The sequence below is a fragment of the Pseudopipra pipra genome, chromosome 27 (assembly GCF_036250125.1).
Source record: "Pseudopipra pipra isolate bDixPip1 chromosome 27, bDixPip1.hap1, whole genome shotgun sequence".
NCBI classification, from domain to species: Eukaryota; Metazoa; Chordata; class Aves; order Passeriformes; family Pipridae; genus Pseudopipra; species Pseudopipra pipra.
Window position 1 is genome coordinate 1,461,859 of NC_087575.1, and position 15,347 is coordinate 1,477,205.

Sequence of the window (15,347 nt, forward strand, 5' to 3'; positions counted from 1 at the left end):
GCCGCTGCCGCCGCTCCGAAGGCTCCGGGGCTCGCTGGTGCCTTCGGCCTCTTCCCTCTCTCCTTCCTCGCTCCTCAGGCACGGCCCGAGCCCCGGCAGAGCTGCGCCAGACCCCCGGGAGCCCCCCGAGAGCCCCCCGAGAGCCCCCGAGAGCCCAGCGCTCCCCGGTGAGAGCAGCTCGGGCCCCGGGGCTGCCCAAACCCGCTGCCCCCCGCCCGCGGTGCTGGTGCCCCCCGTGCCCTGGTACCCATTCGGGACCACCGGCTGTGCAGCAGGACGGTGAAAGGGACACCCCGAGTGTGACACCGCGGCCCCGAGCCCCGGCACATCCCACGGGAGCGGCTCCCGCGGGGGCAGCTCGGGGTGCTCGGAACAGAGACGATAAATGCGGGCAGCGAGGAGGGGCAGCCCGGGGGTGCCCGGGCAGGGACAGGGACGGGCAGGGAGGGAGGGCGGGCAGGTCCCTGCGGAGCCAGGGCTGGAGGTGTGGCGTGGGCTGTCCCCGCGTGGGGCAGGACGGGTGGCAGCAGTCCCGCCCGGGGCGAGGTGGCAGGAGCTCGGCGCTGCCCGGAGCCCGGGGATCGCTGCAGGTACCGGGACCCCCGGGGGGAGTAGAGCAGGGTGGCACCGAGCCACCCACACCCCCCCCGGGGCAGCGGGGGGTCACGGCGGGCAGATCTGGGGCTCCCCGGAGAGCTGCGTCTGTCCCCGTGGAGCCCGGTGGAGAAGGGGGGTACCCAGGGCAGCCCACCCTAAGGATGCCCGGGCACGGGGATTCGGGATGCCGGCACATTTTGGGATCGGCGGAGCCGCCTTTTCACCTGAAACCACATCAAAGCGGGTGGAAAAAACAGGGCGAGCGGAGGGAAACTCATGGCTCGGGCACGTCCTCGGAGTGGGAAATAAACCCCGAGAGGTTTTTAACGAGCCGTGATGCACCGAAGCGCGGGGCGTTTCCGGCGTGACGAGGGCGGGGGGAGGCCCCCACCCACCTGCTCGGCGTGTCCTGTGTCGTGTCACTGTCGGGTGTCGCGATGGGTGACACGGGATGGCCCGGGGCGCTGCTGGAGCGGGGTTGGCGGTGCGGGGGTCCCACGGGACACTGGGCTCAGGTAAAACAACAGCAGCGCTCCCGGGGATGATTCGGGGATCCTGTGCCAGCACCGGGACAGGGACGAGGGTCAGGCTGGTCCCGTCCCTCCTGGGGTTTGTCTGGGAAGGAGCAGGAGGGCACAGAGGTGAGCAGGAGGACACAGAGGTGAGCAGGGACCCCCCCGGCCGTGCCGGATCTCCCGGGTGCTCCCAGGGAACCCAACTAACTCCTGCACCGGGCAACAGCCCCACATTGAGCCGGTGCTTTCAGGAACAGCACGGCCCCAGAAGCCCCGTGGCAGCGGGGTCGGGTCAATGAGGGACATAAATCTCCACGTGTTTCCCCAGCCTGGCCAAACCCTCGTGGCTCAACGCCCGGCCCTGCTTAAACCTGATTTTTTGTTCAGCCCTGCAAACCCCCAACAGCCCAGAACTGCACTGCTGGGGGGAGGAAGCCCTACTTTGGGTCCTGTTAGCACCCACAGCAGCACCGTGGGGCTGTTTTGCAGCTGGAAACCTCAGGGATGGGCAGGATGGGACATTCCCTGCCGGGCTGGATGGACCAGCTGGATCATCCTGGTGTGGGGTTGGTGGAACAGCCCATGGGTTAGGAAATCCTGCTGGGGCTCTGAGGTGTGGGGCAGTGCTCAGAGGGTGTCCTGGGAAGCCCAGGCCGGGGCCAGTGCAGGGGCTGGCCGTGGGCCCGCAGGGCTGGGGCTGGCAGGGGGCCCTGGCACCCACTCCCAGCCTGTTCCCGCCTCCCCAGAGTGCAGGTTTTATTTCTAATTACTGAGGCGATGACTGAGGTTTGTCAAGAGCCTTCTTGGAACTGAGGTTTCTTGGATACCTCCGTGAAATTATTTTTCAAGTGCTTTAGATCACCCTTTTCCCCCTCCCTTCCCCCCTGCTCCAGGCCCCACAAGAGGCATTTTTTTCCCAGCTGCCTTTGCAGGGCTCTCAGCCCCTGGAGTGTCCCACATCTGCCAAGTGCAGGTGCTTAATAAGCACACTTTTGTTTGGCACTGTTTGGGAACAGGGGACACTTTGGAGCCTTGCTGGGTACAATGGGGCTCAGAGATGCCAGGCCCCGTGATGGATCACCAGCTCCAGGCCAGATCCTGAGCACAGGGGGCACCAGGACAACCCCCAGACAAACCCAGGTCCCCGTGTGTGTCTTGGTGAGAAGCAGGGCAGGCCCCGACCCTTTGACCACGGTTGCTGGTCTGGAAGGAGAAGAGCCCAGGAAAACACCTTGGCACTGATCACTGCCAGCCTCACCTCTAGGGGTGGTGTCCTGGAGAAGGGGGCGAGGTCAGGAGATGCTCTGAGCCGAGGGCCAGGACCCTGAGGGCATGAACAGGAGTTGATGGCCCTGAGCAGCCTCACTGGGACCCCTCACCCATCACTGTGGGCTTGGGAAGCTCAGCCCAGGGCTCAGTTCTAGACCAAGCCCCCAGGTAGGTGGGTCTGCTCCAGCTTGGCCACACACCTGTGCCTGGCCATGGGCCCAGCCCTGTCCCTGCCCCCTGGGATTGTCCTGTCCCAAAGGATGGGCTCTGTCTCGCCCTCTCACACCTGCCCTTTGTCTCCCTTTGTCATCCTGACTGTGGACTTCCAAGCTTGAGTCTGGACCTGCCTCATCATCACAAGCTTGCCTGGAGGTCCAGGCTCAGGGCTGACCCCAGCTGCCCCCCCCGGCTCTGTCCTAAGTGCTCCAGGTTAGAACCTTGGAATGGTTTGGGCTGGGAGGGAGCTCAGTTGGTTCCAACCCCCCTGCCATGGGCAGGGCACCCTTCCACCAGACCAGGGTGCTCCAACCTGGCCTTGGACACTCCCAGGGCTGGGGTCAGGGGCAGGGATTGTCACCTCCACCAGGACAAACCACGGGGCACTGGCTGGCTGGGAGGGCTGAGAGCAGGTGACTGGACACCCTGAGGTTCCTCTGGTCTCCTGTTGGATGCTCTCCATGGAGCAGGGGTTCCCCCTGAGCCTGGATCCCATTTATGGCCCCTGAGGAGGAGGTTCCTGCTGTGGCCAGGGGAGCCCATCCCTCTGTCAGGAGGAGGCAGGGAAATGTGCCTGCCAGGAGCAGGGGAGGGAGGGATTTGTTGTGCCCCCTTTGGCCCTTTCCAACCAGATCCAGCCCAGGACAGTCTGTCTGCAGGGAAAGGTGTCCCCAGCTGACAGTGCCCCTGGGACAAGGGCACCAGTGGGGTCACAGCAGGGAGGAAGATGTGGAGATTTGCACCTGACCCTGGGCCAAATCCTATTTTGCCTCAACAAAGTGGGAAGGACCAATCAGGGCAACCCCGAGGGGCTTCTGTGGGTTTTCCTCCTGGGAGAAATCTCATCCCTCCAGGCACCCCCTGTGCTTCCCACTCCCTCCTATCTGAGGGACAAATGGTAGTGGGAGCTGTGAGATGTGGCAGGAGTGTCCCACCACACACAGCAGCTCCTTCCTCCTCAGCTGTGCTGCCAAAACAAGGATGGGCCCCCAAATATTGGGGGTCAAACTTGCCCAGGGAAGTTGTGATGCCCCATCCCTGGAAGTGTCCAAGGCCAGGTTGGACGGGGCTTGGAGCCACCTGGGCTAGTGTGAAGTGTCCCTGCCCATGGCTTTAATGTCCCTCCCAACCCAACCCAAGCCTGGGTGTCATTTGGGATCTGGGGACGGTGGCACAGGAGTCCCTTGGTGGTAAGGAAGGATGATGTCGTGGATCCAAGGTTTTTCTGGGCTGCAGGGACAGAGGTGCTGCCCATGTTGGAGCTCAGGGTCTTTTGGAGCTGGGATGGGAGCTAGGATGAGGTGACCTGGATGAGGATGGGTGTCCAGCTGGTGGCACCTGTGAGTGTGTTGGGGCAAACCAACATCCACGAGGAGCAAGAGGAAGAGATACTTCAGTAAAAGAACGGGGAATAAAGTGGTGATCAAAGGAGTGGGATAAGCAGTAATGGCAGGGACAGACTTCTGGTGGGATTATTTAATAATAAGGTAATTAATGCTTTATCCCTCACTTGGCTCCTTTCATGTAAGGATCACAAAGCTCTTCACAAGCATTAATTAATCTTCCCCACCATCCCTGCAGGAAGTGTCACTGAGCTCAGGGGAACGTTGTCATTGATGGAGGTGGCTGCTCCCTCAGCCTGACGGGTGCTGGGCTGTGATGGCAGGACAGGGAGGGCTCCAGTTCCTCACCCAGGGCTTCCAGTGATTCCCCAGAACTCCCTCAGAGGGGAAAAATGTCTTTGAGCTGTCCCAGGCAGCCGGGGCTGGGCGAAGGCTGCAGGGAATGGTGTCCTCTCTGCGTGGTGTCCTGCCCTGGAGGGGTGGAGGGCCCAGCTTTGGGAGGGATCCTGGTGGGATCCTGCTGTCCCTGTTCAGCATTTCACACCTCTGGGGTTGTCCTTGTTCCCAGCTCCTGGCACTGGGGCCACCATGGCTGAGCAGGACCCAGGCACGGGCTGCCCACATGGGAAGAAGGAGCTGCCAGGTCAGTGTGCAAACCAGGGGGGGTTGGGGATTTTATCTTGGGGTTTTTTTAGGTGGTTTGTGAGATATCTGAGCGTGGGACAGGGCTGTGAGGTGGGCAAGAGGCAGATTTGAGGTGAGGATGGAATGTCCAGCTGTGGGGAAGGCACTGGGAACATGGCTGGGAATGTCCCCTGCTTGGCAGGGTCTGTGAAACACTGGGATGGTAAAATTTGGGACAGCAAAACATTGGGATGGCAAAGATGAAATCAGGAGAGGAACCAGCAGGATTTCAGAACAGATTGTGCTTGGGGGGAACTCATCCTGCAGTCCCTGACAAACCAAACCCTGAGCCCAAAGGGTGAGCCTGAGGCTCGAGGGGGGGTGTTTGCCAGTGGTCCTGCACCTCTGGAAACTTCTGCTCTCCTGCCCTGGCCCTGTCCCCCAGCCCTGTCCCAGCTGTGCCTCCAGCAGCACCCCTCAAATGGGAATTCCCACCCCACCAGTGGGTCACCACGAGCCCAGCGGGACCATCGCTGGTCCTGGTGCCCTCTGGGAGGAGCTGGGGAGTGTCAGGCTCTGGTGGGAGCTGGGGGTCTGGCTCTGGTGGGAGCTGGGGGTGTCCTGGCTCTGGTGGCAGCTGGGGGTCTGACTCTGGTGGGAGCTGGGGGTGTCCTGGCTCTGGTGGGAGCTGGGGGTGTCCTGGCTCTGGTGGGAGCTGGGGGTGTCCTGGCTCTGGTGGGAGCTGGGAGTGTCCTGGCTCTGGTGGGAGCTGGGGGTCTGGCTCTGGTGGGAGCTGGGGGTGTCCTGGCTCAGGTGGGAGCTGGGGGTCTGGCTCTGGTGGGAGCTGGGGGGGTTGTCCTGGCTCTGGTTGGAGCTGGGGGGTGTCCTGGCTCTGGTGGGAGCTGGGGGGTGTCCTGGCTCTGGTGGGAGCTGGGGTCTGGCTCTGGTGGGAGCTGGGGGATGTCCTGGCTCTGGTGGGAGCTGGGGGTGTCCTGGCTCTGGTGGGAGCTGGGGGTCTGGCTCTGGTGGGAGCTGGGGGTGTCCTGGCTCAGGTGGGAGCTGGGGGTGTCCTCTTGCTTTCCCAGCCTTCACGTGGCAGGTGAGGGCCAACGACCGACGGTACCACGCACAGTCCAAGAAGAAATTTGCCTTCTGCCTGAGCAGGAAGAAGTACAGGGTGAGCCAGCCCAGCCCAGCCTGGGCTGTTCCCTCACCCAGCCCCTCACTCCTGAGCCTCTGGTGGGTGGGGGGACATGACAGAGATGCTCCAGAGGGGTCTCCAGTGGGGTGGAGAGTCCCATCCATAGTCCTTAGTGAGAACCTGCTCCCTCTCTCTCAGGTGCCCCTAAAACTGTCAGACAAGGACCACAACTCTGTGAAGGAAACTTTTCAGTCTGATGGTCAAATAAAAGATTTTTCAAAAAGTTTTAATTGAACAAAATCAGATTTTTTTTTTTATTTTAGCTAAATAATGGCCATCTGTTTGGGGTCAGTCAGCTGGGCTTTAGATGATCAGAAAGAAATTATCTTGTTTCAAATTGATGTGGCCCTTTGCTCTAATAAATCCCCCTTTTTTTTCCCCCGTGGCTTTGGTTATTTTTTAAGGCACCTCTTACCCCATGAAAAGTCCCAGAAACACTGGAATGTTTTGGGATTCCCAAAGCAGATCCTTGATTTGTGACCTGCCTTTCCCCTGCAGGGCAATGCCATCAGAACAGCCAAGTACAACCTGCTCACCTTCCTGCCCCTGAACCTCTACGAGCAGTTCCACAGGATGGCCAACGTCTACTTTGTCTTTGTCATCCTCCTGCAGGTGACAAGGACACCAGGGGGGTGTGGGAGAGGAGAGCTCTCTGGAGTTCAGAGGGGGGAACTCAGGTCTAAAAGGTCTCCAGGGATGTTGCTTTTCCGTGGTGTCCAGTGTCTTTCGTGAACTCTGAGGGGTTTAACCCGTGTTGTTTGGTTACTTTAAATTAAATTTTCCCAACGTCAGTGGGATGTGGAAGCTGCTGGAGAGAGTCCAGAGAGGCCACAGAGATGCTTCAAGGGCTGGAGCCCCTCTGCTCTGGAGCCAGGCTGGGAGAGCTGGGGGGGTTCACCTGGAGGAGAGAAGGATCCAGGGAGAGCTGAGAGCCCCTTGCAGGGCCTAAAGGGGCTCCAGGAGAGCTGGAGAGGGACTGGGGACAAGGGAGGGACAGGCCAAGGGGAAATGGATTCCCAGTGCCAGAGGGCAGGGTGAGATGGGATATTGGGCAGGAATTGTTGGCTGTGAGGGTGGGGAGGCCCTGGCACAGGTTGCCCAGAGCAGCTGTGGCTGCCCCTGGATCCCTGGAAGTGTCCAAGGCCAGGCTGGACAGGACTTGGAGCCGCCTGGGCTAGTGGAAGGTGTCCCTGCCCATGGCAGGGGGTGGCACTGGATGAGCTTTGAGGTCCCTTCCAACCCCAAACCAGTCTGGGATTCAGTGACATTCACTGGGCTTGGATGTAGCCAGAGCTCACACAGATGACCAAAACAGAAATCCAAACCCTCCAGAGGCCCACGACACATTTCACACATTTCCCTTCAAACAGGAGGTGGGAATCCAGCAATCCAGGTCCTGCAGGCAGTAGATGTTGATCCGATGGTTCCCAGGCAGGTCCCTGCCGCCCTCAGGCCCTGGCTGGGGAGTGAGGGGGTTACTCAGCCACCACAGGAGTCCCAAGGTGGGGTGAAAGTCGTGTCAGTGGTGTAACATTCTCACTCCTCTAGACCTTCCCCGAGATCTCCACGGTGCCCTGGTACACTCTGCTGTTCCCCCTGAGCTGCCTCCTCGTCATCCGGGGCCTGCGGGACCTGATCGATGACATCGTGAGTGGGGTGGCATGTGGGGTGTGGGGTGGGATGTGGGATGTGGGGTGGGATGTGGGATGTGGGGTGGGATGTGGGATATGGGGTGGGATGTGGGGTGGCATGTGGGATGTGGGGCCTGGGGGACAGGAGCAGAGCTCAGGAGTTGCTGTTGTCCGTAGTTCTTGAGGTATCAACAACTGCACCACATCCACAGTGCTTTGATCCTCCCTTGGGAAGGATGTGACCAGCTGGGTGCTTTTTCGGGGGTCTAGACCCCCATTTCTGTCATCTTTAACACCTTAACCACTGGCTGTATTGCCAGGCTGGTCCTCAGAAGCACTGGGGGGGAAATTCAGCCCTTTTATTAATCAGAACACAATTCCTGATAGCTCAGAAGGCAGGTCCTGCCCTGGGGCTGAGGAGGCAGGTGGTGGCACTGAGGGGGTTGTTTTTTGGGACAGGACCCATCCCTTTGCTTTGGCCTCTCTCTCTCTCCCCTCTGTGCAGGGCCGTCACCAAAGCGACAGGAGCATCAACAGCAGGCCCTGTGAAATCCTCTGTGGGAAGAGGTGAGGGGCTCTGGGGAGCTGTGCCCGTGTTTTCCACACTGTGGAGTGATGGATCATCTGAAGGGCTGAGAATCCTTGAGCAGCTGGGAAGGGTTTTGCTGGCACTGTTCCCAGCTCTGCACACTCCCACTGGCTCCCAAATCTGCTGCAGGTCCAACTGTTCCCCCGTAGGGACGATCCCATTCATGGACAGCAGGTCTAGGAGAGCCCCCCTGGGCTGTGCTGGCAGCGGGGTTCCCTTGGCCACAGAGCCCCTCCAGGTCACCACATCCAACCCACAGAGTCGTGTCCCTGCTCAGCACCGGTCCAGGGAAGGATGAGCTTCTCCCCCCTGTGCCCAGGGGCTGAAGGTCCCTGTCCCCTGTGGGTAGGAGGGATGTGACAGGTGGCTCCTGTGCCACCCTCAGTGCTCAGCCATCCCTGGCTCCTGCAGCACAGGAACCCGGAGACCCCATTCCCACAGGAATCTGGGGCAGGCATGGGCAGAAACACCCAGGGCCTCCACCCCACTGCTCTGCAGGGACAAACATTCCCCCCCCCCCCCCCCCCAAATCTCCCGCAGCTTCAAGCAGCAGAAGTGGCGCCACATCCGCGTCGGGGACATCGTCCGGCTGCGCAAGGACAGCGTCGTCCCGGTGAGCCCGGGGCTGGCTGGGCACGGGGGGGTTGGTGGTGAGCAGGGAGGGCTCACCCGGCTCCTCTCTCCTCCTCTGGGCTCCTCAAGGCTGACGTGCTCCTGCTGTGCAGCTCCGAGCCCAGCAGCCTGTGCTACGTGGAGACGGCGGACATCGACGGGTGAGGAGGGGACAGGGGACACCACAAACATGGAATGAGGAGGGGACAGGGGACACCACAAACATGGGGTGAGGAGGGACAGGGGACACCATAAACATGGGGTGAGGAGGGACAGGGGACACCACAAACATGGAGTGAGGAGGGACAGGGGACACCACAAACATGGGGTGAGGAGGGGACAGGGGACATCGTGGTCATGGAGTGAGGAGGGGACAAGGGACCCCCTGGCAATGAGGGGAAAAGGGGACAGGGCATTCCATTGCCATGGGGGGAGGAGGGGACAGGGGATGCCATGGCAACGGGGGGAGGAGGGGACAGGGGACACCATGGCCACGGGGGAAGGAAGGGACAGGGGACATTGTGGTCATGCAGTGAGAAGGGGATTGGGGATATTGCGGCCATGGAGTGAGGAGGGGACAGAGGACACCATAAACATGGAGTGAGGAGGGGACAGGGCACTCTGTGGCCACAGGGGGAGGAGGGGACAGGGGATGCCATGGCCATGGCCATGGAGTGAGGAATGGACAGGGGACATGGCCATGGGGGGGGAGTGGACAGGGGCCATTGTGGCCATGCAGTGAGGAGCAGACAGGGCACTCCGTGGCCATGGGGGGAGAGGGGCAGAGGCTGAAGTCCCCGGTCTTGGGGGCCCCCCAGCGATGGACACCCCGTGAGGGCTCAGCAGAAACCAAAGCGTGTGGGGGATCCTCCAAAACCCCAAACCCACAGGCACCCTAAAAATGGAATTTGAGCCCCAAATTTGGAAAATGGGAGTCCAAAACCTCTCGTGAGGTTTCCACAGAGTGGCTTGTGGCCGTGTCTCCATGGCTCAGTCCCTCCCAGCTGCAGGAGCACAGTGGCTCCCTGCCCCTCCATCTGCAGGATGATTTAAAGGCAGGGACCCCAGGCCAGGGCTCTTCCTGCACAGGTGCCCCAAGTCTGGCACAATAAGTCCCCATCTGGCATTTCATTGCCATCACTCCTGTAATCACCTGGTAATTAATGGCCACCTCTGTCCCACGGCTCTCACAGCAGGATTAACGGCTCTGTCACCCCACAGGGTTGTTTTATTTTCCCTTCCCTGGCTCTTGTTCACAGGGAAACAAACCTGAAGTTCAGGCAAGCCCTTCTGGTCACCCACCAGGAGCTGGGGAGCGAGGAGAGCATGGCTGCCTTTGATGGTGAGTGTCCAGGACCATCCCACCGGGATGGGATGGGTTCAGCCTTGGGAAGTGATCCCCGATCCCTTGTCCCCGTCAGTCCATGCATCAGTTCCTCCTGCCTGCCAGGACACAAAGACCTTGGGTGGAGGTGCTTCCCCGGCTGAGTGGCTCTGTGATGGGTCCATCAGGGTTGTGCACCTTTCCCCCCGCCCTGGATCTTGATTTTCCCACTTGGAACCAATATATTGGTTCCCAAACCTGAGCTCAGCCCCTGGGCTGTTTTTCCTCTGCTCCTCCCCAGGATTCAGTCTCCCCTCTCAGAGGCTCTGGGGGTGTTGTGTTGGTCCCTCCTCTAGTTCCTATCCCAGTGCAGATCCTGCACTGAGCAACCTCCCAGCACTTCCAGCCTCACCCCAATCTGAGCCTCCAAATCAGCTCCACTTGGCTGCTTTGGCTGGGCTGTGAAGGCACCAGAAGGAGAGAGAAATGACCTTAGTCACTGACCTAATCCAGACAAGCCAGTACAGGTTCACTGTTTCTGATGTGAGGAGGATGGAGAAAATTACATTGGAGAAGCTGTGTTGGGAAGTCAAAGCTACAGCAGCCTTCCAATTCCTGCAGCTGTATCCCGCACTCATTCCCGGGAATTTAAGCTGGGAAGGGAGAAAGTGCCTTAATTTTGAGAGCCTTGAGACTCAGCTTAAGGCCTGCCAGTGCAGCATCATGTCTTCTAAAGCCAAGCCCTCTGCCTTGGCACTGTCTATTATGGCACTAGAGACAAGAGAATAAAAGCTGCTGGAGTTGGCAGAGGCATTATTGGCATTCCTGAGGCTGCATCCCAAGAGATGCCCTGGCAAAGCCTGAATCTCCCCGAGAGGCCCCCAGACCCCTCTTTGGAAGGTCCCTTTGCTTGCCCCTGACCTGTGCCCTCCCCTGCAGGGAGGGTGACCTGTGAGGAGCCCAACAGCCGCATGCACAGCTTCACGGGCACCCTGGAGTGGAGGGGACAGACCCACTCCCTGGACAGCGAGAGGATCCTGCTGAGGGGCTGCAGGATCCGCAACACCGACGTCTGCTACGGGCTGGTGATCTACGCTGGTGAGAGCACCCCCGGGCACAGGGGCACAAAACAACCAGGATTTTAAGCTGCCCAAGCACTTCTGGCACCAGCAGGTCCCGTTCCCAGCAGAGACAAGGTGGAGGAGCTGCTGCCTCAGCCAAGCCCCAGATGTTTGTCCCGAGCCTCGCTGGTGTCGGGCTCGCTGGCAGGGACACGGTGTGGTGGCATCAAACCTCTGCCAGGTGATATCTCACCTGCACCACGCCCCGGGTCCTCTGCACGCTGCAGGTCAAGGCACTGAGGGTTTGGCGTGGGGGGAGACGTGGCTCCTCCAAAGCCTCCGGAGGAGGGGAGATGTTGCTGTGGAGGAAACCCCCGTCACTCAGCTGCAAGCCAACCTTCTGGGGGGCTGTGGACTTGCTTTTTTACTTCTAAAACATTCCCTGTCCAGGATTTGATTCCAAAATCATGAGGAACTGCGGGAAGATCAAGCGGAAGAAAACCAAGCTGGACCACATGATGGACCGGCTGGTGGTGCTGGTGAGTGTGGTGCCAACACCTCTGCCCTGCTCCACCAGCCTCCTGGGGCTGCTCACCAGCCTCCTCATGAGAGGCCGCTTGCTTGGGTGATGCTGATTTTCTTCAGCTTGCAATATTTTGCCCAAAATACCTTAAGTTTGACACATTCACAGAATCAGAGAACGGTTCGGGTTGGAAGGGACCTTAAAGCCCATCTCATTCCACCCCCTGCCATGGGCAGGGACACCTTCCACTGGAGCAGGGTGCTCAAAGCAACGTTGGTCCTAGAAAAGCGGTGGCCTCTGTGGTGGGATGTTCTCATCCCGGGACATTCCCATCCTGGGACGTTCCCATCCCGTTTTCCCTCCCCAGATCTTCCTGCTGCTGTTGGTCACATCCCTCGGCCTCGCCGTTGCCTCTGGGTTCTGGGCCCAGACGTTCCAGGAGAAGCACAGCTACCTGGCTGCTGTCTACAGGAACACCAGCCCTGCCCAGCAGGCCTTCCTCACCTTCTGGGGCTTCACCATCCTCCTGAGCGTCATCATTCCCATGTCCATGTACATCACGTAAGGATCTCGGAGCTGGGAGGTGACCAGGGCTCGGGACCCCACCCCCTGCCCTCGCCCACCACGTGCCACTGGGGTCACAGCCCCAAACTGGGGCTGCACTGAAGGTCAGGGTGTGGCCTGGGGCACCTCATTCCCACATGTTCCCTTATCCAGGAGAGGGGGAGGGTGGGTGGGGTGTGTACCCCACAAACATGGAGGATGTGCTTTGAGGTATTCCCCAGGGAAAACCAGGATAGGGATCCAAGAGCTGCTCTGATGTTGGGAATCACTGGCAGGCTGAGGGGGAGGCTGGTGAAGGTGCTGCTTCCCAGGGTGGGGGAGAGAAGGGCACAGTCGCCGTGAGCAGGCAACGATCACGGTTTGTGCTGGAAAAAAAAGCATTTTCCAAACTTTCTGGCCCTTCACTGAATCTCCAGATCTGTGAATTCTGTCATCAAGGGCCAGAATTCCAGAGGGGAGCCCAGCTGCCTGGGTGGGTGATGAACCTTCTGGAAACCTGGCCCTGAGCTTCAGAAACCCTCTTGTCTCCCCCAGCCCAGAGCAACCAGATCCAGGTGGGGAGTTCCCCCCTGCCCTTCCTTCCCGGGTCAGGTGCCCAGGTGCCCCTGGGATGTGAGGAACACAGTCTCCTTCTCCCTGTTTTCTTCTCCCCAGGCTGGAATTCATCTACCTGGTGAACAGCTTCTTTATCAACTGGGACCTGGAGATGTACTATGCTGTGAAGGACATCCCAGCCAAGGCCAGGAGCACCAGCCTCAACGACCAGCTCGGCCAGATCGAGTACATCTTCTCAGACAAGACTGGCACCCTGACACAGAACATCATGACCTTCAAGAAGTGCTGTGTCAACGGCACCATCTACGGTAACCTCGGCTGGGAGCGAGTTTGGAGGGGTCGTGTGGGCCTGGGACTGGTTCTTTCCCCTCCTCCTGCCTGGCCAGGAAGCTCAGGGCACGTGGAGTGACCTTGGTGGTCCAGCACGGAGACAGATGATGCTGCAGGGATTCAGCTCGTTCTGATGTCCCACGTCACCGGTGCCACCACGGCCAAGGTCCCACTGGCCTGGTGTTCCCAGCACATGGAATCAGGGCACAGCTCTGCCCTCTGGCAGTGGAGAGGCTCCATGGCCCAAACTCAGCTGAGATCAGGGAGGTTTCCCCAATAAAAAAGGGAGTCTGGGGTAGGAGCCCAACCCAGCTGCAAACACAGAGCCTGGGTGAGGGGGATCCCACCTGGAATCATCAGCTCCAGGCAGACGAGTAGCAGGAGAAGGGCCAGAGAAGCCCACAGATTTTTATTTTCTGTTAAGGTCTCATGGAGAAAAGATGTTGCTTTTCTTCTTTGCATCATTTTCTGGTGAATCTCCAGCTTGGTTTCCAAATCTGGGCACCTGGAGGCTTTCAGGTGACCTATGGAGGAGGCAAAGAAATTATCATTCCATTTAAGTTGTTTAATTAGAGTGAATGTGTGAAATTGCCCCTCATTTTTCTTTTCACTTTAATTTTTTAAATTGTTATTTTTAATGACTCTGCCTGGTTTTCCCCTTAAAAACTTGAAAATTTCCAAGTCCCTTCTATTCTTGCCACACTCACTTGAGCTCTTGGCTCATTTTTGGGAGCTGTCTTGGTGCTTAACGAGTGAAATTTAGTGGGTGGAGTGAGCCAGAGCTTTAGCACAGAGCTCTTCTTCCTGAGATAAGGGAAAGTTTGTATCAGGTGCTTGAGACAAATGGACAGTGATAAAAGCAAAAAGAAAGGAGGGAAAAAAAATCTAGCAAAGTTTTAAAGCAGGAATAACCCCGATTCTGCCCTCTCTGATGTGTCAGGGTGCACCACTTGGAGCAGCATCTCCCTGATCCCGGCAGCCTCTGGCCAATCTCCCAGGAAATGCGGGGGAAAGTAGAGCTGAATTTTTAACATTAAAATCGTATCAAAACTCTGAACAGCCCAAAAGGCAGAAAGATCAGACCTGGATACCCCAGTGGAGCCTGACCCCGATCCCAAAGCTCTGCCCTTTGGCCATTTGTTGGCCCCCAGGAGCAGGAATCCCTCTGGAGAAGCTGCTCCAAGCCCCGCTGGTGACACTCCCCATTAACTGAAGTGTTTTTGTTTTGGCAGGTCCAGGCACAGGCCATGAGAACAAACAGCCACCAGTGAGTAACTCCCCCTGCCCCAGAACACCAAGTGTCACCACAGCCCTGTGTGCCCAGGCTCTGAGAGTGGCCTGTGCTCCCTCAGGCTGGAGCAGGCAATGATCCCTGCCAGTCCTCGGCTGCCAGGGAGGGACAGGGAAAGGGGCTTTGGAAAATAACACAGTTCTATATTTTGGTTTTTCATTCCCAACCTGGTCACACTCCGGGTGTGGGCAGTGCAGGGCTGGCTCAGGCTCTGCCCCGGGTCTGGGCCAGCTCAGCCTCGCTGTGTCACATCCCCTGGGCCCCATCTCCACCTGTGCCTCCCGCAGGGGTCGGCCTGGGACCACCACGGGGAGCAGAAGGTGGATGTGATGCTGTTGGAGGCCGCCCAGAGGGACAGTGACCCCGTGCTGAGGGAGTTCCTGAGGCTGCTGGCCCTGTGCCACACGGTCATGGTGGAGGAGAGGGGCGGTGGGTTGACGTGCTCGGAGTGGGGTCGAGCTGCCCCTCGGGGCACCGGGGCTGGGGTGGCTCTTTGCAGAGCCCAGCAGAGCTCAGCTGTGGGGAGCAGGAGGGGTGAGAGCCTGGGGGTGGCTCGTGCCACTGTCCCTTTGTCATGGACATGTGCCTTTGGATGGGTTCTAAAGCTCACCAGGGGGAAGAGAAGCACAGGGGGACAATCCGTCCCTGTCTGGACATTTGTCCTGTCTGGGGCAATGAGTGGAAGAGATCATGGAATCCCAGACTGGTTTGGGTTGGGAGGGACATTAAAGCCCATCCAGTGCCACCCCCTGCCATGGCCAGGGACACCTCCCACTAGCCCAGGTTGCTCCAAGCCCCCTCCAACCTGGCCTTGGACACTCCCAGGGATGGGGCAGCCACAGCTGCTCTGGGCAACCTGTGCCAGGGCTCCCCACCCTCACAGCCAACAATTCCTTCCCAATATCCCATCTCACCCTGCCCTCTGGCACTGGGAAGCCATTCCCTCTGTCCTGTCCCTCCAGGCCCTTGTCCAAAGTCCTTCTCCAGAAGAGACAAGTGGGATTGAATTTCCCTGGCCTGTTATCTTGGACTCTGGGATTTCCCCCACTCACGTTGGTGCTGGACAAGAAGCCCAGGCACTGTCTGCCCGAGAGTCTCCATG

General features: G+C 59.2%; 1 protein-coding gene across 1 annotated transcript; it reads left to right on the plus strand.

The window, feature by feature from the left end:
* Positions 1-517: 517 nt before the first annotated feature.
* Positions 518-15,345, plus strand: ATP8B3 (ATPase phospholipid transporting 8B3; the record flags this gene model as incomplete). Its single annotated transcript, XM_064636944.1, has 15 exons — positions 518-590; positions 4,509-4,583; positions 5,650-5,741; positions 6,264-6,377; positions 7,314-7,412; positions 7,902-7,963; positions 8,526-8,598; positions 8,688-8,758; positions 9,857-9,939; positions 10,861-11,019; positions 11,433-11,521; positions 11,873-12,066; positions 12,724-12,932; positions 14,187-14,221; positions 14,533-15,345. Coding segments are annotated over exons 2-15 (2,148 nt in total), but the record flags the coding sequence as incomplete, so codon positions are not given.
* Between the last annotated feature and the right edge of the window lie 2 nt (positions 15,346-15,347).